Below are 20836 nucleotides of genomic sequence, written 5' to 3' on the forward strand. Positions count from 1 at the left end.
AAGCCTAATAATAGTCATGACATAAAAAAAAACATAAGTCCGATTCTCAGGTGTCTCACAGTCATCTTCTTATGACCCCGCCTTTCAAGATATCTTATCCTCCCCTATGTTGGCCGCCCGGCGGCAGTAGTAGATATCTAGCGGCGGTGATGGAATCTAGTGTACCGACGCCTCTAGGGTTTTAGTTTAACGATTTTTTTCCCTGTTCGTAACTGTGTTCAGCCTTAATACAATGTGTGTTAAGTCCCCATTGTTTGGTTGTATGTTTGCCCATTTGGGAAAAAAAAATAAACAAAATCCAAACTCAGTAGAAGTTCCTGGCTCTTGTAGTGAAAGACATTAAGGATCTATTGCCTTAGTTTTTGTTGTTAGAAATAAATTGTTAGGAAATGAGTTTTCCGTTTTTAGTTTTTCTCTTCCCAGAAAAACAAAAACACAATTTCCCTTATCAGCTTTCTGTAACATCAAACCGAAAAATGTTGCCCAACAAGCTCAGGTTTTTTAGGTTTTTTTCCTTATCTGTTTTTGGATAATAACGAAGTTAGGTTTTTCATCTGTACTCTGTATATTTTGACCACAAAAAAAAGGTATGTGATCATAAAATTAAAAAAAAATTACCCTAAAAAGAGATTAGTTCATTGGTTAAGCTACAATTAATTTGGAAAGTTTGGCACTAATCCTTTTTAGGCCCACGCCCAATCAGAGAAACCAATATCCTAATTTTTTATATTTTAATATAATTAAAAAATAAAAAAACAAAAACAAATTGATTTGACGTCGGCAAAAGGTAATCGTATAAGCTGGACGAAGATTCCGTGGAGCCACGTAAGATCCAATCTTACAGCATCTGATTTCAGACCAACTCACACCCGCCAAAGTTCCCGCGGAATCCCACCGTTCATCGCATGACGTCAAATGTACACCGCGTGCATACCACTCGCGAAACCACCGCGTAAAGGAAGCAAAGATCCGTTTTAGCATCTAGTCTGTTCCGCCAACTAGCGCCCTGATCCACTGCGTTGCAGCTGAGTCAGCTCCACTTGTTACTATGCGCAAACGATCCAATCAAAACCTCTAAAACTGGTCAATAGTCAACCAGATCAGTTTAACCCACTTCTGTTTTACCAAATGGTTTTTACCAGACAGTTTTTACCGAATAGTTTTTACCAAATCCAACCTGTAACAAAACTCCAAAACTGTCTATAAAACCAAACCCCATTCATACACTCCAAGCCAACACCAAAGCATTAGCTCCATCACATACACAAATAGCAACCCACTTTTCTAGAGAGAGAGAGAGAGAGAGAGAGGAGAAAGTAAAACCAAGAGAATTAATCAAGGCACCCACCATTGAATGGCAAACCGGGTAATCCCAGCAGCATCAAAACTCCTGAAAACTCTCAGGCCACTCAACTCCGCCGCCTCCTCCACCACCATCTCCGCCATATCACCGCCAATCGGCTACGCCGAAAAACCGCTACAATCTCCCAGTGGTCACGCCATCACCGCCGCCGACACCATCACCGACAACATATTCAACCTCGATGACGCGGACAAGCTATTCGCCTCTGTCTCCACGCCGACGCTGCTGAGGGCCGCGCTGAACCTCCACGCGGTGGCCTTCGAGCCATTGGTGGACATGGGAATGTGGGTCATGAAGTCCAGGCTCATGGACACGCCGTTGATTCGGGACGTGATCATGGGGATCATACGGTACACGTTTTACGAGCACTTTTGCGCCGGTGAGAACGCCGTGGCTGCCGGGAGGTCGGTGCTCGAGCTGAACGAGGCCGGGCTCCGAGGGATGCTTGTTTACGCTCTGGAGTACGCCGGCGATAACGACTCTTGTGATCGGAACTTGCAGGGGTTCTTGGACACCGTTGAAGCCACCAAGTCCCTCCCTCCTTCTTCCGTAAGTTCTTCACATCACCAATCAATCCAAAAATCATGTTTACAAGATTTATTTTTCTTTATTTTTGTTTTTGTTTTTGTTTTTTATCATCTCAAGAATTCAAATGGTAAATTTCCAGTTTAAGGATTTTTACTGTTTTTAACTTTTAAGTAACTATTCGGAGATGAATTAGGTCAATTGGTTCAGGCGAGCCAGAAAGTCTGCCTTCCTGTAACCAAGTTCAAATTCTCCTTGTAGATAGAGATTAATTTACGGTAATATCGCTTTTTAAAAAAATTAAATAATATTTTAACTAACCATGCAAAATCTCTGTAACAAGAGGTAAGACCTACTTTTGCGATTTTCAATTTAAGATAAAGACGAGATTTAAGATGGTACAACTGGATGGTGTTACAAAGACGAAGTAGAGGGTGCCACGTAGGATCGCAGATCCTACTTTGTTTACTTATGCCACGTGGTTGTGACATGGACCACACCTATGTTGTATCTGGGCTGTTTGTCACTGGACCTGGTTTTGTAGGTCTGCTAGTTGTCGGTTGCCACTTGATTTACCAACTAAATATTACCTGGCTGGTTACAGAGAGAATTCAAGATGAGAAAAATCTGGACCCAGCTGACTGTGTCTTTCGTGTTACCAGTTGTTAAGACTGCCATGATTTTCACAATCACAAATGGAACAAACACTAGAAGTTCAAAAAAAACAAAACGCTAGATGTTTGGTTTTTCTGTCAACATCTTAGTTCACACCAATTCCTTGTGAAGTTTGGTTTGGTTTGGTTTGGTTTGATTTGATGCATGGTGGCTGAAAACGATGTTTTTGGCTTGTAACAGGTGAGCTTTATTATTATGAAAATCACAGCAATTTGTCCCATGAGGGTGCTTGAGCGTGTCAGTGACTTGCTGAGATGGCAACACAAAGACCCTTCTTTCAAGCTCCCATGGAAGCTCGATACCCTCCCCATTTTCTCTGATAACAGCCCTCTCTACCACACCCTTGAAAAGCCAGAGCCTTTAACTCCAGATGAGGAGCGGGATCTCGAATTAGTCCACCAGAGACTACTCAAACTGTCCCAGAAGTGCTCCGAAGCCAATGTCCCTTTATCCGTTGATGCGGAGTACTCGTCGGTTCAACCGGCCATCGATTACCTGACGTACTCTTCTGCGATCATCTACAACAAAGATGACAACCCGATCGTTTATGGGACTATACAGGCTTACTTGAAGGATGCAAAGGAAAGACTGCTGCTGGCAACAAAGGCTGCAGACGACATGGGAATTCCAATGGGGTTCAAAGTGGTGAGGGGTGCTTATATGTCAAGTGAAGCCAAAGTAGCTTCTTCCTTGGGGTATAAGTCTCCTATTCACGATAGCATCGAGGACACTCATGCGTGCTACAACGATTGCGCTTCGTTCATGCTTGAGAAGATTGCCAATGGCTCTGGTGGAGTTGTTCTTGCAAGCCATAATGTTGAATCAGGTAAAGAAAATCAAACACTTGTGTTAAAACTTGCAGAAAAAGGCCAAACTGCATTCTTGAGCTAATATGTCTGATGTAAAACGTTGAACACAAATAGGGAAACTGGCAGTGGCAAAAGCACATGAAATCGGGATTGGGAAGGTACGCCAGAAGCTTGAATTTGCACAGCTCTATGGAATGGCGGAATCGCTTTCCTTTGGTCTGAGAAATGCAGGGTTTCAAGTGAGCAAGTACATGCCATTTGGGCCAATAGAGTTGGTGCTGCCTTACCTTCTGAGGAGGGCTGAAGAGAACAGGGGACTTTTATCTGCTTCAACTCAAGACAGACAACGCACAAGGTAATTTAAGTTTGGGTAAAAAAACTTCTGAACTTGTAGCTTAAAAGGTTGGTTTTATTCTAATTCGGTTTGAACTTCTTTTGAATTCAGGGAGGTGTTGAAAAGGAGACTAAAAGCAGCAATCTTCTAAGGCAAAAAAACCATTTGGCTCCACCAATCTTGTAAATATAGGGTAATTTGTAATTGTGGTGAATTGCTGAGAGTTAATGGAATGAATATGTGCATATAGGAAATAGGAAATTTGGGCTCTGTTTTCCTCATTACATTAGGTTGTACTCCCCGGCAACAGGTCCAAATTTGCTTCCTAGCTAGCTACTTCAATGGCAATCCACCAGCGCGCTGCCCTATTGATTGTGTGTGTAAAAGCATGCTGCTTCCTTCAGCAAACGGAATAAAAAAATGAATTTGTGTTGCTTCCAAATTACCTGGATTGGTGTGGCTGATGTTTGATTGACTAGGAGTCTGACTTCAATATTAAAAACGATAGTCTAAACTACGGGAAGGGGAATTCGAATTTAAGTAAAAGGGAGTCCTTGCCGACTGGCCTAACTGGCGTCTGCAGAAGACTACAAAATTAAAACGCATCCATCCATGACTCAAATTCCCAAAAACATGGAACCTTGCTGTCAAGGACAATTAGGAGTGGCTCTCGGTGATCGAACGTCTTTTTCTCATATGGGCAAAAGTTGACAGGCATGTTTTATGCATGCGCGGTGGGGCTTCAATTTTCAACCCTACAATTTTTGTTTTTAAATTTATATATTTAATCACACAAGATAAGGTTAAAAAAGTCCTAGACAATCACGCTTCCCATTTATTGCCAACAATTATCATGGAAGAATCCTGAAGATATCATAGTTTATTCTGTCATATTGGCAAGTTAACGTCCCAGTTGATGCTCGTGTTCATAATTTAATAAGACCATAATGCAAATTCTAGCTGGAAAATAGTTCATGTGTATGTAAAGCATGCCAATTTCCCATTTGAGTCACATGGTATGCTGTGCATTATCTTGGCATTTGCATCTACTTGATACCTGATTGCCACTCTGAAGTTTCCTCAGCATTGAAATTTTTATGACAGTGTGCAAATAGTGATCCTAGTTGATTGGCTTTCCAGCTCATAGCAGGAAGATTAGGAGGTCATGGTGTCACATAGAAACAAAATTGAAAAATAAAAAAAGAAGGCAAAATTGACTGAAAGACCTGAATAGCATTGAACTGTCTGACATGAGAAGCTTATGTTGAAAGAATCAAAGGGAATCTTTGAAACTATGGCATGTTGAAAGAATCAAAGGGAATCTTTGAAACTATGGCTAAATGGAATATTAGTGGGTGTCAAAATCACACATAATATTCCAATAAACTGGGAAACTATAGGTCTTAATCATACCTTAGGTTGCTGATGACTGGAATTGCATAACACAACCCACTTGGAAACTGACATCAAACCAGACGTGAACCAAACATCTTTTCGTGGACAAGATAAACTCTGATTGTAAATTCAATTGCATCATGACTACCTTCTGCAATTGCTGATAACCACTTCTACGTTACTATTGACAGGGAAAATTCCACAAAAAAGTGGAAAAAGAATACTACGAATGTAAGCCAGATTTAAAAGTAACATAGGATGTCAAATTGTAAATCAAGACAGCCGAGGGTTCTTGATATGACGAGAAGGAACCGCAGAGATTGTGAAACAAGCTACCATTAGTATTACTTATTTGGCCTTCAACATGACCAGTAAAGGATCAAACAATATGGTTGACGATTTGATTCAGTGAGCACTACGGTCAAACATCTTCTTGTTGCCCAAAACTTAGATGTCAAAAGCTGATCACATCAGTAAAGCAAGCCTTGTGAACTTGCACAAAACTTAGTTGTCAACTAGTTTTCATAAGCTAACATTCGGGACATTTTTAGCAGTGTCGATTCAATATTAACCTGAAGTTGATAATAGCTCCGGTAAACTGATTTTCAGTATTATATCGCTGCACGGGAACAGCAGTTTTTTCTTTTGAAACTTGGATGAACTTGAGCGGCTACAGACTGATGGACAACTATAACTATGAACATTCACTCATACGTCTATGAATCACTAAATACCAATTACCTTGTTTTGGTTTTTCGCTTTTCTTACTGCCCATCCCACTCCATCCTTACCATGTGAGCGAAAGCCCAGGATGGGCCAGTGAAAGTAGTTCATGACGGAACATGCAGGCAAGTTTAGAGCATGCATCTAGATGCTAATTCCAGCATTCATATGGATACTAAAATTAATCATTCTCAATTATTTCACCAGATATATCTCAGCAAATGATGACAAGTATAAATCAAATTTCTAACTCATGAAAAATTTATTAATCTCAATCATATTGTACCATATAACTACTACAAAAACGTATGCACATACTTAACTCAGAGCTTGATATCCTAGTGGCCCTGGCAATCCATCTTGTCTTGTGCTATTCTTTCCCATCAGAGAAGGCATCCATGGGAACATTTTCCCAAGCTCCTTGCTAATAGTACTAGGTCTAAGTTGCTTATCATTGATTCCAAACTTTGCTCTTTCAATTGCTTCCATGACATCTTCTCTGGCCACAGTTTCACCACCTAGAAAGATTAATATGGAATTATTGGTTACCGCAGTACTCTTCTATAAGTATCTTTAGCATAAACAGTGCATTATACAGTAAGAAAGGCACAAATAAAATGGCAGGGGAACAAAGAGGAAAGAAAGAAGGGCCGGTCTAGGCTCTGGGAGAGCCGGTGCGAGTAGGAGAGAAGGTGATGCCAGATAAAATGACTCTTATTCATGGTAACCAAAATTTAATCATTGGACCCAAAAAGGAAAAGAAATGAAACAAAAACTTAATGGAAACCCCAGCCACATTTTTAAAAGCAAAGTCTCCGATCTTACAAGCAAGACAAATGAAAATTTTCAGATAGCAAAAACCAAGTGATAATTTGGATGTGAAATATACTTCAACCTACCTCTACGAGCAGCAAGTAAAGCAGCTTCATTGACAATGTTTGCAAGATCAGCACCCACAAAACCTGGTGTCAGAGAAGCAATGAGGCTGCAAATAAGATTACTGTCTTCCTCCAAAGGAATTCCTCTCAAATGTACAGCCAAAATCTTTCTCCTTCCTTCTTCGTCCGGTTCTCCTACAACTATTTTCCTTGAGAAGCGGCCTGGCCTACAGAGGGCAGAATCCAATACTTCAGGCCTGTTTGTTGCAGCAACAACAATCACCTTCGAGTCTGACTCAAATCCATCCATTTCTGTCAGCAACTACAAGGACAGGAACAGTTTTTTATGAGAAAAATACCTTTATTGAAAGTAATAGAAAGTAAAAACGTATTTTTCCACTGAAATCCAAATCTGAGATCTAAAAAAAGAATACCAAAAAGCACAATAATATGGTTATTACTGCCTTATACTGTTCTGCATAACAGCAAGGATAGAAACAGTAAACTAATTTAGAGTGTCGATTGCTATTTAGACTTGAGAACTGAAGACAAAAATAAGGCAAAAATGATAAATTCACAATAAATAAGTAAAAAACGTTGACAAGCCTTTTAAGGGGATCAATTTGATTCTCTGAAATCAAAATAAAATCAAACATGAGAACAAAAAGAATTTCCCAAGTACTGCAGTGATTTTGACAATTATTAAAACTGTTTGAAAATATAAATAATGGTCTATGAATCAAATTACACATTAACAATTCCAGAAGACATTAGGAATGATCACAATATAGTGAATTTGGATATTGATGGGTGCGAGGGATGCAGGATGCAGGCCAGAATTGAACTCAGATTACCTGATTCAGCGTTTGGTCACGCTCATCATTGAAACTTCTGCCACGCTTTGTTCCAACCGCGTCAAGCTCATCAATGAATATGATCGATGGTGAATATTTCCTTGCCATATTAAAAAGGTCTCTAATGCGAGCTGCCCCTCTTCCAACAAACATCTCCACAAATTCACTGGCAGAAACGGTGAAAAATGGTACACCTGCTTCTCCAGCCACTGCACGGGCAAGTAATGTTTTCCCTGTTCCTGGAGGACCCACCAGCAATACACCTCTAGGTAACTTTGCTCCCAGTTTGTTATAGTTAATAGCTCCTTGCAAGCATAAAACTATCTACAAGAAAGAACTATATCAACTAAATGAATGAAGAAAATTGTATAACTAGTCAGCAGATAACCACATATGCAAAGAAGGCAGTAAAATTCACTAAGGCAAAAACATCATAGCTCTTGAAAAAAAAATTGAAAAAAACACACAGGTGGGACCAAAACTTAGAACGACATACAACTTAAAGAAATGCGCAGATACCTGACATATGTTGTTCATTTCATTTGTTTTTCAACCAATTTTCAAAAAATGAGAAACATCCACAAGATTATATCTAAATAAACAGATATGCAAGCTGCACGAGCCAGCACCACGTGTAAAGAGGCTTGCTGCAAGCCTTGGGAAATCTTCCCAGCACCTGAGCTGGATAAAATTTTTGATTCATGATGTGACAAAATTTTGTAATTAAAAGAACTGCACACCTAGTTTCATGAGGATATTGTTGGAAAACGGTGTGACATGGGCAAAGGGTACTATATACAATAGCGAAGCAGTTGTTAAACTGTTGTACTACCCTAAGGAGCAATCTTATTTTAGCTCATTGACACCACTAGCTAGCAGCCAGAGTTTTGTTTAAAAGCTAAGAAAATTATAGATTGATTGAAAACTCCTGAATTCCAGACTTAGAATGTCTTTGGATGTGGAGGAGTCATTGAATATGAACCTCAAGAGGAGAGGTGAGATGCAAATGGCTGAAGTTGTTTTTTGTCTAGCTTTCATAAACAAATGACAGGATGCTCTTGCTTCTTTATTTCTGCAACAGTTCGAAAATTTAAGTATCACTTATCTAGCTGTTTATCATCATATCCATGAGTTCCAGCCGTCCTATATATATATATATATATATATATATATATATATATATATATATATATATATATATATATATATATATATATTTCATTCACGCCTTTGGTGTTTGAAGCTCTCCAAATTCAGATTCCAAGAACAAACAAACTATGCATTTTTTTGGCTTTGATTCAAGTTCTACGTTTATACCTAAGAACAGATAGATTCATCTTCCTAGTCTTCCTAACTTGTATCCTCAGGAGCTTAAACCAAGAGCTTTCTAGCTTTCTTGGAGTACATAACTATAACAAACAGAGTGAAGGATATCCACAGTTCCATAACAAGAAAAGTAACTAAATTACCTCATTCTCAACTCTATTGACAACTTAGCAATGCAATAAAGTATCAACAAAGAGAAATTAAGAATAATACACGGCATATTTAATTTATTCAAGAGAAGAGATGCTTACCTCCATAAGCTCCAATTTGGCAGAATCAACTCCCTCAACATCATCAAATCCAACTGACTGATTATCAGGTCTCCGCTTTTTGGCTGGGCTATTACCAGCAGTAAGTTGACGATAAAGAAGCCACATCAATGGCAGCAAAGGAATCCACAGAGATATTATAGTTATCAAAGTAGTCCTCATTGACATCAACACTGATTGAGGAGCCGAGCTATAGGTAATTCCTTTCTCTCTCATCAAACTAAGTAAAAATTTCTCATCATGATCTATTTTTCTAGTGGAATACTGCCAGTCAGGGGTTGAAGCTTGAGTGACTGATAATTTTTTCAATACATTCGTATTCAGTGCTTGATCAGATCGAGAACCATCATCACTTGTGACCTTATTGGCCATTTTCTCTCCTTGTACGTTTGACAATTCTTCATCAGACAAATGAGTATCCCCAGCAATGCGAGAGTTTGTGTTATAATATATCCGACGAGATCCCTCTTCAAGTAGAACTTTCGTAACAGACTCATTTCGAAGGCTTGTTATCAATTCTGAATATGGAACCATTTTTGGAGAAGGCACTGCTGTTAACTTCAAAAACAGATAGCACAGCCCCAATGTTGCAGAAATTGAAGAAAAAAGAGTCACTCTTCTTACATTCTTTCTCAAGAAGGTCCCAATACCATTTAACACTGATCGAATTGTAACTGTTTTCAATCTTATAGTTAATAACCGCAACCTTGGGCGTAATCTTAAAGAAAATCTCTTCCTCAAAGACCTTAACTTGGTGTTTCCTTTTTTTCCCAAATGCATCTCCTTATTTGCACTGTTTGCATTTGTCAGTGGCTCAATTTTGTTGTAACAACACAACCCCTGTTTAGATTTACAACGATTATTGAATCCCTTTAAGAAAACTCCACTTTTTCCATTACTCAGTGGCCTAAGCTCATTGTTCCAGAGCAACCCATGTTGAAAGTTGCAATATTTATGATATCCCAACGAACGAAAAGCAAATGAACGACAACAAAAACCTCTATATCTCCCCAAAGACTTGGACTTTCCGCCATGAACTTCCAATTTGTTTGGAATAGATAAGAACCCAGTATTGCAAACAACAGAAAAACAAGCCATGCCACCTCTACAACAATACTTATCTATTGAAATACAAGAAGAAAACCTACTAACTGTAACAGGACCATAGCAACATTAATACAGAAACCTCATAAATAGGTGGAATTTGGCAAAACAACAAACCAGAAGAAGAAGAAGAAGAAGAAGAAAAACCTGTCAGAACTGTTTCACAAGCACAACCATAAAACCTGGAACATCTTGTGGGAGCAAGAAGAGTGTTAGCTAGTGAGTTTGGGAAGAAGAAAGCAGTTCCTGTGGACTCAGAAATTATCTCCAAGCCTTAATAACAGATATCCATATGTTCAGCTCTGATTGGTCCTTTTGTTCCTCTGTCATGGGTGTGGTTGCAGAAGATTACGCCTTTTTTTTTTGTTAGAGGTGTCAAGCCCTTCTTCGTGGGGAAAGCCCGGACCTTTTAAGTGGAGAGACGACGCAGCTATCAACGACGTAACCTTTGATGTCGTCTTTACCCAACAAACCACGCGTATTGTTGTCGTTAGTTGCCATTGAGCAACGACTCGAACGCCATCTCTAACAGGAGCTTCAGGTACTCGGGGAGGAGAAATTATAGAATGGTACTGTAGCACCACGTCAGCTGGTGATACTTCCATTCAAAATTTGCCATGTGTTAATTTTTAATAAAAACAAATATATTTTTCTTTACAGCTGGATTTAAAACCTATTTTTCACATTCAGAATAAAACTAAACCCTAGAGAAATTAAAAAGACCAAAAAGGACAGAAAAGACGCCAGAAGCCACCCACCAAACCCAACCCCTTACCCCGTTGCCTCCCTTTACTCTCTCTCTCTCTCTCTCTCTCTCTCTAAAACTGAAATGGCTTTTGTCCATTCGTTCCGTCATCTCGGTGAAACGACATCGTTAAAGGTCCGTTTATGCGTCACAGTCCGTTGATGTTGAGACACCAATATCTCCCGAATTTAAGGCACTTCAGAAATAATCATATCCCATGAAATTTTGATCCTACTGAGAGGACGCACTTTACTTTGACACTACAAACACGCGTAAAGCTCCTTTTGGTTTGGTGGAGGATAGAAACCACCATTCTTAGGACCTCCTCTGTCTGAATCTTATTGATAGAAGCAGAAACCATTGAGATATGAGCTTTAACGATCATATCTCACATCAGAGGAAGAAACAGAGGAAAACCCATCATTCACTGGCTTAAATTCTCCAATACCCAGGTTGGTTTTCATTTCTTCCTTTCCTTAACCATGATTTCCATTTGGCTTTTCAATTTTTGCCTCAATACATCAAGTAATTCATGGTTTCATTAGGATTTGTGTTGTGGATGTTAATTTTCTGCTTATCATTTCAAAGCTCCTCTTTGCCCATCTGATTATTATGTTTTTTTGGTTGTAAATCTGGAATGGAATGTTGTGGTTCATTGCCCTGTTACTGGATATCCGTTTGTTTGTCCAAATCAGAAATGGCTGTTTTTGGATTATATGTGAATTATAGGTTTGGAACAAAGCTATGTAGTGATTCTTTAAGGTGTAATATTATTTTTGTTGTATTGCGGTATCATTGCTAGAGCATCTTCTTATGTCCGTGTTTGTAGTTTCTCCTGATATGCATACCATTGGTTGACCATATTCATTGTTTGATCTCGTAGCTGTATCAATCATTTTTAAATCCGTGTGCCATATTCATTGACTAATGGAAGTTGTCTACTATATGCTTCAATAGATTATTTTAAGTCGATACTTTCCTAGCATTGTAACTGGCAAGTCTTATTATCATTTTGGCAGCAATAGGTTGTTGTCATATTAATGGCTACTACAAGTTGTCATTGATCTGATTTTGAGTGTTTCTGGAAGTGGGGTTATTTGCTTTCTTGTAATTTTTGTTGATCTGTGATTGCAAGCAGTATCATTTTTCTTTTCTTTCACCTCTTTTAGATTTTGCTGCCTATTTGATCCACGAGATTGGTGAAGGAAAACAAGTCCTTCTACAATGTGGTGTGCAAGAGATTCTTTAGGATAGTAGAATGGAAAAGAAACTGGAAGAAGATGACCATGAGGCAGGTCCAGTTCCTGCACTGAGATTGGACAGATTTGGTTTTTTAAAGCAGGAACTTTCTCCTCAAGGTTTAACCAAGGGCAGGTCAGCCTATGAATATGAGAGGTAAGCCTTTCCTTTTTAATGTACCATTTTAACATTCTTTAATATTTTGCCATAAAAGATTTAATGCATATGACTTGAGCAAATGAATATTTTATCTATGCTAATCAGATATTTATATGATTATTTACTACATCTGATCACCTTTTTCAGAGAGGAAAGAAGGGTTAGAAAATGGAGGAAAATGATTGGTGTGGGAGGGAGTGATTGGAAACACTATATTAGGAGAAAACCTCATGTTGTTAAAAGGAGAATAAGGAAAGGAATCCCTGATTGTTTAAGGGGTCTGGTGTGGCAGTTGATCTCTGGCAGTCGAGACCTTCTGCTGATGAACCCTGGAGTTTATGAGGTACACATGATTCCTGGTTTCTTATGTGAAGTTTGCTACATCTTATATGCCATTGCTTTATGAGTTTGTATTTAAGGATTTTAGATGTTGTTCATAGGGGAAGGTTCCCCTGTCTTTGTTAACAATTTCTTTGGAACAGTAGGATTAATACTCTTCAATATTTATTAATCAATGAAAGAGGGCACTGGGTACCAAATCAGGTGGTTCACAAGGATGACATGGTCAATCATTTGAAACTCAAAATAAATAATGTGTGGCTGGAAAATCTATTGAGATGACCTTTCAAGAAAAACCTAAATACTTTAGCAGATTGGCATGAGAACTACCCCTGCCAAAATCCTTGCAAATCTACAGATTTTTTACAAGCCATTTTGGTTAACAAAAATATCTTATGCAGATTCATCGTAAAATGAGCTCTGAACCCAACCCTATGTTAAACCTTTTTCTAAGCGGGCTCCAGTTGAAGAATCACATTTTTTGGAAATAAAATTTGTTGGTTTAGATTATGAAACTGTGTTGCCTCGGTGCATACCTGGTGGTGTTACTAGAAACTGCATGTATGCCTAATCTAGTCAACATTAGGAAGGCTTGTAGAAAGACTCAATCAAGTTGCCTTATTAGCGTAATTATCTTTCCAATCTTGTGATGTTCGAATTGGTGCTGCCAATCTTTGACACGGTCTTAGGTTGATCAGAGCTGAAAATTAATGCCAAAAGTCAACATTCAAGCAATAAGCTTAAGATATCCTCCTATCTTGAGTACTTTATGCCTTAGCTAGGTTCATGTTAGTTGAATTTGAGTCTTTTGTTGAGAAAGTGGATAACTAAGTGGTGTGGGATTATTTTAGGTCGGCTGGATGGTGGCTGGACAAATTTAATTACACTGCTCTTCCTTATTTGTGATATTATTCATTTCACATCATGAGTTGATATTTCATCTAATGTTCATCTTTCTTTGTGCATGCACACTCATAGTATTAAACTAAGAAGTGGTATGGTTTTTGCAGCAATTAGTAATTTATGAGACATCAGCTTCAGAGCTGGATATAATTCGAGATATATCCCGTACCTTCCCTTCGCATGTTTTCTTCCAGCAGAGACATGGTCCTGGTCAAAGGTCCCTCTACAATGTTTTGAAGGCATACTCTGTCTTTGACACAGAAGTTGGATATGTTCAGGTTTGAGACTTTCTGTTTGTTCGCTGTTGCACTTAATTTATGCCATACACTGGATAATTTTAAATGGTTAAAAGAATGCAGGGAATGGGGTTTCTGGCTGGTCTATTGCTTCTTTATATGAGTGAAGAGGATGCATTTTGGTTATTAGTCGCATTACTCAAAGGAGCAGTCCATGCACCAATGGAAGGTTTATATCAGGTAGCCCTTTCGTTATATGAATGTCTTGATCTTATCTTTTGGGGTTTGTAGACTAATTAAGTGTAATCATGTGTGCCATATTTATCGAAAAAGAAGAAAGTAGTCCGCTACTTTTGTCATATGGTACATTTCCTAGAATCAAGAGGAAAACAAAAAATCCAATGACATCAGATAATGCCTTGAGGAGTTCATTCACATTCATTTTTATCTATTCAGGTTATGCGTAGTTTGTTCATTTATTATATTCAAAGCCTGATTTATTGTTTTTTTTTTTTAAAAGTGGGGAATAGAAATGGAGAAAATGGCTTCATGCTTTGATAATTGTTAGTTTATGCTTGTCATGTAGGTAGGGCTACCACTAGTACAACAATACCTTTTTCAGTTTGACCAGTTAGTAAAGGAGCACTTGCCAAAGATGGGAGAGCATTTTACCCAAGAGATGATAAATCCTAGCATGTATGCAAGCCAGTGGTTCATAACCGTTTTCTCCTATTCTTTCCCATTCCATTTGGCTCTTCGAATTTGGGATGTCTTTCTCTATGAGGTTAGCGATTTCTAATGTGTTATATCTCTCTTTGGAAGTACTATGGTTTGGATTTTAACTTAAACTTGATCTATTATTTTTTATTTTTACAGGGTGTTAGAATTGTTTTCAAAGTTGGTTTAGCCCTATTAAAGTATTGTCATGACGACTTGGTGAGTATATCAGGATGCCTTTCTGCTCCAAATCTTGATAACTAAAATATTATTTGCTCATAGAAATTTTTATTCTTTTCGACAGATAAAATTACCCTTTGAAAAACTTATTCATGCTTTGCGTAACTTCCCTGATGATGCAATGAATCCTGATACGTTACTTCCAATGGCTTACTCAATCAAGGTTTTTCTTCTGCATAATTATTTTTCATGAATGATGATGGTTGAGGTGCGAATGTTGTAATTTTCTCATCATTCATGTGTATGTATGTCTTTTGGTTGATCTCAAGGTATCCAGGGGTTTGGAGGAAACAAGGCAGGAGTATGAGAAGAAGAATGGAAAGATCAATCAGTCTACAGAGAATGAGAAACAGTTGCAATGAAGGTTCTGCTCATCTGATGGGAGGCTATGCAGATTCTGATTAACTTGTCATTCTTTAGTTTTAGGACATCGCAGCAATAACCAAAAGAATAGCACTAATAACATTTGTCATCATATTAGATGTTTATGAACTCCTCTATTCCCTGTTACAAACCCAAAATCGTAGATGTGAATATATATTAATATTGCTAAAGTTGCCAAATTCTGAAATAGGAGCCCCTTAACATCCTCCTAAACTGTTGAATTTCGCTGTGGTGTCCTTCATTTACTATTTATGTTCCGGTACCTTCTTTTGGGAGCCTAAACCAAACATAGGATTGGATTAGTATAATATACTCCAGTCCAATGTGGTCCAATGTAATCCAATCCATGTCATCAAACGGGCCCTTAGACTCTGTCACTTGGGGGCTGCTATTCACGTCCATAAGAACAAATGGAAGCCCTGTTTATATTTTCTAGCGAGGATTTTTGTTAAAGTCACGCGTAGGTGATTTTGAATCATTTTTTAAAATTTATAGTCATAAATCACTAATGCCCGTGTGATTTGCCATAGCATAAGTGTTTTTTCCCTCTAGCAAACATAAATATTCTCCACCAAATAAAAACTCTTGTCAATTCCAATTCCAAGATGCTAAAACAGGAATTTGCTTTTCTTTTTGGCCATAAGAAAAGTTGATACCAAAATAGTCATGAGCAAGAAAGAAACCCACAAGACCACGGCAATTGATTGACATGCATTCGGTGCTTTTGATTTGTTATGGTTTTAGGTGGTGGGGGAGTGTTGGGGTCAATTTTCGAACCCAAAAACAGCACCAATCAATAATACTCACACAACTGTCTCGCATGCAAAGCAGCCACCTCTAATTTGATACGTAATTGAGTAGGTATTTTTTGGCTTTAATTTGCTGTTAAGTTTCCCATTTTTTTAATGAACAAAGGCCCCTTTTTTGCGTGTATGATTTTCTTTTGAGATCAATGACTTGTTTGAAAGTGATTTTGAATAGACCATAATTACGTTTGGGGTAAAGCACCTCTCACCCACGTGCTTCTCTACTTTAAGTGAGTTTAAGTGATTATAGAAAAAAAAAAAAAAAACATCTTTCATGTGCTTCTCTATAAAATCACTTACTACCACTTAGTTCTCATTTGTCATTGCTTATTTGAGGTGATAAGTGATTTTTTTAAAATTTTGGGAAGCCCAGCTCGTTTGGTAAATTATTAGAAAATCACTTATTGTTAAAAATTGTTGTGAGAGAAAGTTATAAGGGAAAACAGCTAATGAGGTGCTTTCATTTTCTGATTATGCATGAATCAATTTCGAAGAGGCGTTGGGTTTAATGATTATGGGGTAATAATTTTCTGATTATGCGGGAATCAATACCAACACTTTTAACAAAAAGTTTACCAAACGCCAAACTGCTTTCTCTCACAGCAATTATTTTCATAGTACAACAATGTCAAACTGGCCCTTAAAGTGATTATATGAATAAGTGATTCACCATAAAAGTGATTTTTGACTTACTCAGAATCACTTCTAAACGAGCCCAAGACTAATAATTAATGGAATATAAATTGACTTCATTAGGGTCAATGCCCCCACCCTCCCTTTCCCACTTGAGTTCTAATTTTTTTATTCCAAAAAATATGAAAAGTTGATGAACCACATAACTTAAGTTAGGTTATTGAGAGAAGGTAGTGACCCTCAAAACAACAATTGTTAGGTATCACCTATTATCTATTCAAAGTTCAAACCATATCTGGTAACGCAACTTTTGAGTTGGCATATGATGTTATTTCCTTTTGCATATGATGAATCTCAATCCTAATTATTTCTTTATTTCTCTCTTTTTAGTTTCTATATTATGCTTTGACTTCCATAACACGGCAGGTGCATTGTATGTGATAAACACAAACTAAATAATATATGTTTTTTAAAAAGAAATAAAATAACTTTATAGATTTGAATCATGCCCTTTTAGAGAAGATAATTAATCTATATATATAAAGCAAAAGGCAGAGAACGGTGAAACATTCAAAATACCAAAAAATGCCATTGGTTAATGCAAATATTAAGAATTGAAATTATTAATTAAGTGAGGATAATATGGTAAATTCACACTTTTTTATATTTAAAAAAATTAAAATTAAAAGAAAAATCAGATAATGGATCCTATGTTTATGGAACACAACTACCCATTATCTTTTTTAATTCTAAAATATTTTTAAATTTTTTATAAAAAAAACCTCTTGCAGGTGCGGAAGCGCTTGCGGATAGGCCAGTAAGATAAAAAGGAAAAGGAAAAGAAAAAAAATCAAATTCATGATTATTCTTTTCGGGGGGTCCAAGTACATATAGTATAGAATAGTAATTGAATTTGATATAAAAGTGGAGAATATTGACATGTGGGCCCACGCAGCCATGTAAGACAAGCGTGAAAAGGATCGAGAAAAGGAAAATGACAAAAAGAACCAGCTCACAGCATCAGTCTCGTCCCTCTCTCTACGTGTAGTTGATTCACAGCCACACCTTCTTATCGTACCGCCACGTGTGATGCTAAATCCATGATCGTCCGCATCCAATCGTAGCTTAAAAACCGGTGAGTCTTCCGTACGACGTCGTCTCTCTCTCTCTCTCTCTCTCAGGTCTTTCGAAACATTTATTCCATGACGAAATGTCTATGATGCCCCCAAGCGCAGTCTGAACTTCCCATCCGCGGAAACACGGAGGGGTAGTATCGTCAGAACAAAACAAATACAGGAGGTTGTGAGTTGTAGAGCAAATCCGGATGGAAACGAATGTACATGACCGTAATTAAACGCAATTCCCGTGGCAAACACGGCTCAGGGATGCTATATAAACAACGTTCCCTATGGTTCTCAACCTTCACGAAAACAACGAAGCCCCGAATTTTGCTCTCCCATTTTTTTCGTGAACCTCAGGTTTTTTTTAGGTGTTTGTGCGGACTCTAGGTATAATTAGGGTTTCTTCAGCCTCTTCCTTCAGATCTTCGTCTTGGTCCCAAGTTTTCGAATCTGAAGGTCGTGGTATGATTCTCCTCTGGTTCTTAGTTTTGTGGATTTTGTTCATTCCATTCTGTGTTTTTGTCTAATTATGATCTTTGATTTCTTTCGGTTTCAGGTAATTGATTTAGAGATTTAAAAAGGGATTCTCGAAGGAGATTGTAGGTTCAATTCAGATACTTCAAAACAATTTGTAAGTGTGCTTCCTTGGCCCTGGTTATTATTTCGTGGATAGTTTTGCCTATTGGTTTGATGTTATCGGGAAGAAAGAAGGTTTCTTTTTTATTTACATGAAAAAGATTTATGTCAAGGTTTTGCTTTTGTTATTGAAATATGCTGAAATGAGGCTTTTTAATTTATTATTGTAAGGAAAGAATGAAGATTTTGTTAGGACTGTAAGCAATTCTTCGCTTTTGATGCATGGTCCCCTTTTCCCTGTTCAACAAATCACAATGCTTGGTTGTTTCTAACTTGTTGAACACTGATTTTGTTTTTCTGGATAATTCCATAAAATTATTTATAGAGTTGTATGCTTGGATGTATTGGTTTTGTTGAAATTAGATTCTGAGGTATCTGGTTACTATTCTTTGCTGTTATATCGCAACTACCTTTTCATGTCATTTGCAAAGCTGTCTCCTTTACCTGGATTTGTAAGGTTATTTGGTGCTAACGCCCTTGGTCCTTTTTTGTTTTTTCCAGGAAAAAAACTGAATGAGCTAATGGAGTCGAAGGGTGGCAAAAAGAAGTCTAGCAGTAGTAAGTCATTTTACGAAGCTCCCCTCGGTTACAGCATTGAAGACGTCAGGCCTCACGGTGGAATCAAGAAATTCAGATCAGCTGCTTACTCTAACGTAAGTTTTACTGTTTGTTTCTGGGTGCATGTAATTTCTGGTTTGTTTTGTATGAATGGCCTTCTAATATTACCTTATACTGTTCTCTATGCAGTGCGTCCGCAAGCCATCCTGAGTTCTGCTAAGTCTAGACATAACCCCGTGCGATCGTTAATACTGCAATTTTACTTTAGCTCTAGTCTGTTTCTCTTTCCTACTTCTCTCGTTCTCTCTCGCACTTGTTCCCTCGCTAGTTCTCCTTTTATCTGCTGTTGCAACGTTATTTCCTTCCTTAATTCGAGATGGCTGTACCGGTGTCTGCAATTGGATTTGAAGGCTATGAAAAGAGGCTCGAGGTCTCATTCTTCGAGCCTGGACTGTTTGCTGACCCTGCCGGCATGGGTCTCCGTTCTCTGTCTAAAGATCAATTGGATAAGATTCTGAAACCAGCTGAGTGCACCATTGTTTCCTCACTCTCTAATGATGATCTGGACTCTTATGTCCTTTCGGAATCGAGCTTCTTTGTGTACCCATACAAAGTGATCATCAAAACCTGTGGAACAACAAAATTGCTTCGATCAATCCCTGCCATCCTCAAGTTGGCTGAGACTCTCTCCTTGGCTGTAAAATCAGTGAGGTACTCACGTGGGAGCTTTATATTTCCTGGTGCTCAGCCCTCTCCACATCGTAGCTTTTCAGAGGAAGTAGCTGTCCTTGATGGCCATTTTGGCAAGCTTGGTTTGGCAAGCAGAGCATATGTTATGGGTAGCTCTGACAAAACACAGAAATGGCATATTTACTCTGCATCGGCAGAGTTGGCAAGCTTACTTTGGGGCGCACGCCAATCAGGACCCACATACACATTGGAGATGTGCATGACTGGTTTGGACAGGAAGAAGGCATCTGTGTTTTACAAATCAAACGCAAGTTCAGCTGCTGGTATGACTGAAGAATCTGGCATTAGGAAGATCCTCCCACAGTCCGAAATATGTGACTTTGAGTTTGATCCTTGTGGTTACTCCATGAATTCGATTGAAGAGAATGCAATTTCTACCATCCATGTGACACCAGAAGACGGTTTCAGCTACGCGAGCTTTGAAACAATGGGATACGACTTCAAAAATGTGAACTTGACCCAGCTGATTGACAGGGTTTTGGATTGTTTCAAACCGGCTGAGTTCTCTGTAGCTTTGCATACCACCAGTACCGCGGGAGAACAACTCAACGCTAAGTTCCCCCTGGACGACTTGAGGGGATACTGTTGCGGAGAAAGCAACTATGAGATGCTGGGTTTGGGTGGTGCTGTCGTCTACCACAGCTTTGTCAAGGATGCAGGTTGTCAGTCTCCAAGGTCAATTCTGAAAGGTTGCTGGAGCGAGGACGAGAAGGACGAGGAAGTTGAAGAGATAGTTATGGACAAGATCTAGTGTTCAATTGTTTGTGTTTAGTAGTAATGAATAAACAAAATGTGACGTGGGGTTATGTTTCTCTATATATATAGTAGGGTAATAGTATGTTATGCAGTATTTGTGTTGCTGCATTTTAGTCTCTGCGATTTGGAATAAAGAGGATCTCTGGTGAAAGAGATCCTTGATCCTTGACTTCCTGGATGCAGGAAGTCTTGTTGAAGTACTAATTTTATGAGATGAAAGTTAATCTATATAATTTCGTGTGTTATCCGTCCGTTTACTCTCTCTCTCTCTCTCTCTCTCTCTCTCGTACATTCAAGGGCTCCTTAGCATATATTCATTTCTTGCTCCAGGAAGTCTTGTTCAAGTTCTTTTATGAGAT

The 20836-nt window shown here is 38.3% G+C and overlaps 4 protein-coding genes and 1 non-coding gene across 6 annotated transcripts; 4 read left to right on the plus strand and 1 right to left on the minus strand.

Moving 5' to 3' along the window:
- Positions 1-1218: 1218 nt before the first annotated feature.
- Positions 1219-4139, plus strand: LOC110759875 (proline dehydrogenase 2, mitochondrial). The gene is made up of 4 exons (XM_021962016.2): positions 1219-1912; positions 2744-3389; positions 3487-3727; positions 3818-4139. Exons 1-4 carry the CDS (start codon positions 1355-1357, stop codon positions 3855-3857), a joined length of 1485 nt encoding a protein of 494 aa, XP_021817708.1. The 5' UTR covers positions 1219-1354; the 3' UTR covers positions 3858-4139.
- Positions 4140-6058: 1919 nt separating this feature from the next.
- On the minus strand, positions 6059-10619 carry LOC110759866 (cell division protein ftsH). The gene is made up of 4 exons (XM_021962006.2): positions 9134-10619; positions 7557-7880; positions 6724-7024; positions 6059-6342 (listed from the first exon to the last, which is right to left on the minus strand). Exons 1-4 carry the CDS (start codon positions 10247-10249, stop codon positions 6143-6145), a joined length of 1941 nt encoding a protein of 646 aa, XP_021817698.2. The 5' UTR covers positions 10250-10619; the 3' UTR covers positions 6059-6142.
- Positions 10620-11094: 475 nt separating this feature from the next.
- LOC110759850 (uncharacterized) lies at positions 11095-15438 on the plus strand. 2 transcript variants are annotated; one of them, XM_021961997.2, is made up of 9 exons: positions 11095-11452; positions 12170-12395; positions 12546-12741; positions 13748-13918; positions 14000-14116; positions 14463-14660; positions 14753-14812; positions 14898-14996; positions 15111-15438. In XM_021961997.2, the coding sequence occupies exons 2-9, from the start codon at positions 12259-12261 to the stop codon at positions 15138-15140; spliced, it is 1008 nt and encodes a 335-aa protein (XP_021817689.1). In that variant the 5' UTR covers positions 11095-11452; positions 12170-12258; the 3' UTR covers positions 15141-15438. The 2 variants fall into 2 exon arrangements, with proteins under 2 accessions (XP_021817689.1, XP_021817682.1); XM_021961990.2 differs by having other exon boundaries at positions 11100-11452; positions 15103-15438.
- A 2630-nt stretch (positions 15439-18068) lies between these two features.
- Positions 18069-19059, plus strand: LOC110759819 (uncharacterized). The gene is made up of 3 exons (XR_015834423.1): positions 18069-18239; positions 18334-18408; positions 18915-19059. It is a non-coding gene; the product is annotated as an uncharacterized LOC110759819 (transcript).
- A 118-nt stretch (positions 19060-19177) lies between these two features.
- Positions 19178-20722, plus strand: LOC148296065 (S-adenosylmethionine decarboxylase proenzyme-like). The gene has a single exon (XM_088250123.1). It carries the CDS (start codon positions 19348-19350, stop codon positions 20470-20472), a length of 1125 nt encoding a protein of 374 aa, XP_088106249.1. The 5' UTR covers positions 19178-19347; the 3' UTR covers positions 20473-20722.
- Positions 20723-20836: the final 114 nt, after the last annotated feature.

This window comes from Prunus avium, chromosome 3, assembly GCF_965620075.1.
Source record: "Prunus avium chromosome 3, drPruAviu1.hap1.1, whole genome shotgun sequence".
In the NCBI taxonomy this organism is placed as follows: Eukaryota; Viridiplantae; Streptophyta; class Magnoliopsida; order Rosales; family Rosaceae; genus Prunus; species Prunus avium.

Excerpts from the sequence above, each read along its gene's own strand:
- LOC110759850 (XM_021961990.2), top strand. The coding sequence starts at position 12,259 with ATGGAAAAGAAACTGGAAGAAGATGACCATGAGGCAGGTCCAGTTCCT. Across the intron at positions 14,813-14,897 it reads AGTATTGTCATGACGACTTG|ATAAAATTACCCTTTGAAAA; the intron begins GTGAGTATATCA and ends TCTTTTCGACAG. Across the intron at positions 14,997-15,102 it reads CAATGGCTTACTCAATCAAG|GTATCCAGGGGTTTGGAGGA; the intron begins GTTTTTCTTCTG and ends GTTGATCTCAAG.
- LOC110759875 (XM_021962016.2), top strand. The coding sequence starts at position 1,355 with ATGGCAAACCGGGTAATCCCAGCAGCATCAAAACTCCTGAAAACTCTC. Across the intron at positions 1,913-2,743 it reads AGTCCCTCCCTCCTTCTTCC|GTGAGCTTTATTATTATGAA; the intron begins GTAAGTTCTTCA and ends GGCTTGTAACAG. Across the intron at positions 3,390-3,486 it reads AAGCCATAATGTTGAATCAG|GGAAACTGGCAGTGGCAAAA; the intron begins GTAAAGAAAATC and ends GAACACAAATAG.
- LOC148296065 (XM_088250123.1), top strand. The coding sequence starts at position 19,348 with ATGGCTGTACCGGTGTCTGCAATTGGATTTGAAGGCTATGAAAAGAGG.
- LOC110759866 (XM_021962006.2), bottom strand. The coding sequence starts at position 10,249 with ATGGCTTGTTTTTCTGTTGTTTGCAATACTGGGTTCTTATCTATTCCA. Across the intron at positions 7,881-9,133 it reads CCAAATTGGAGCTTATGGAG|ATAGTTTTATGCTTGCAAGG; the intron begins GTAAGCATCTCT and ends TCTTTCTTGTAG. Across the intron at positions 6,343-6,723 it reads TTTACTTGCTGCTCGTAGAG|GTGGTGAAACTGTGGCCAGA; the intron begins GTAGGTTGAAGT and ends TAATCTTTCTAG.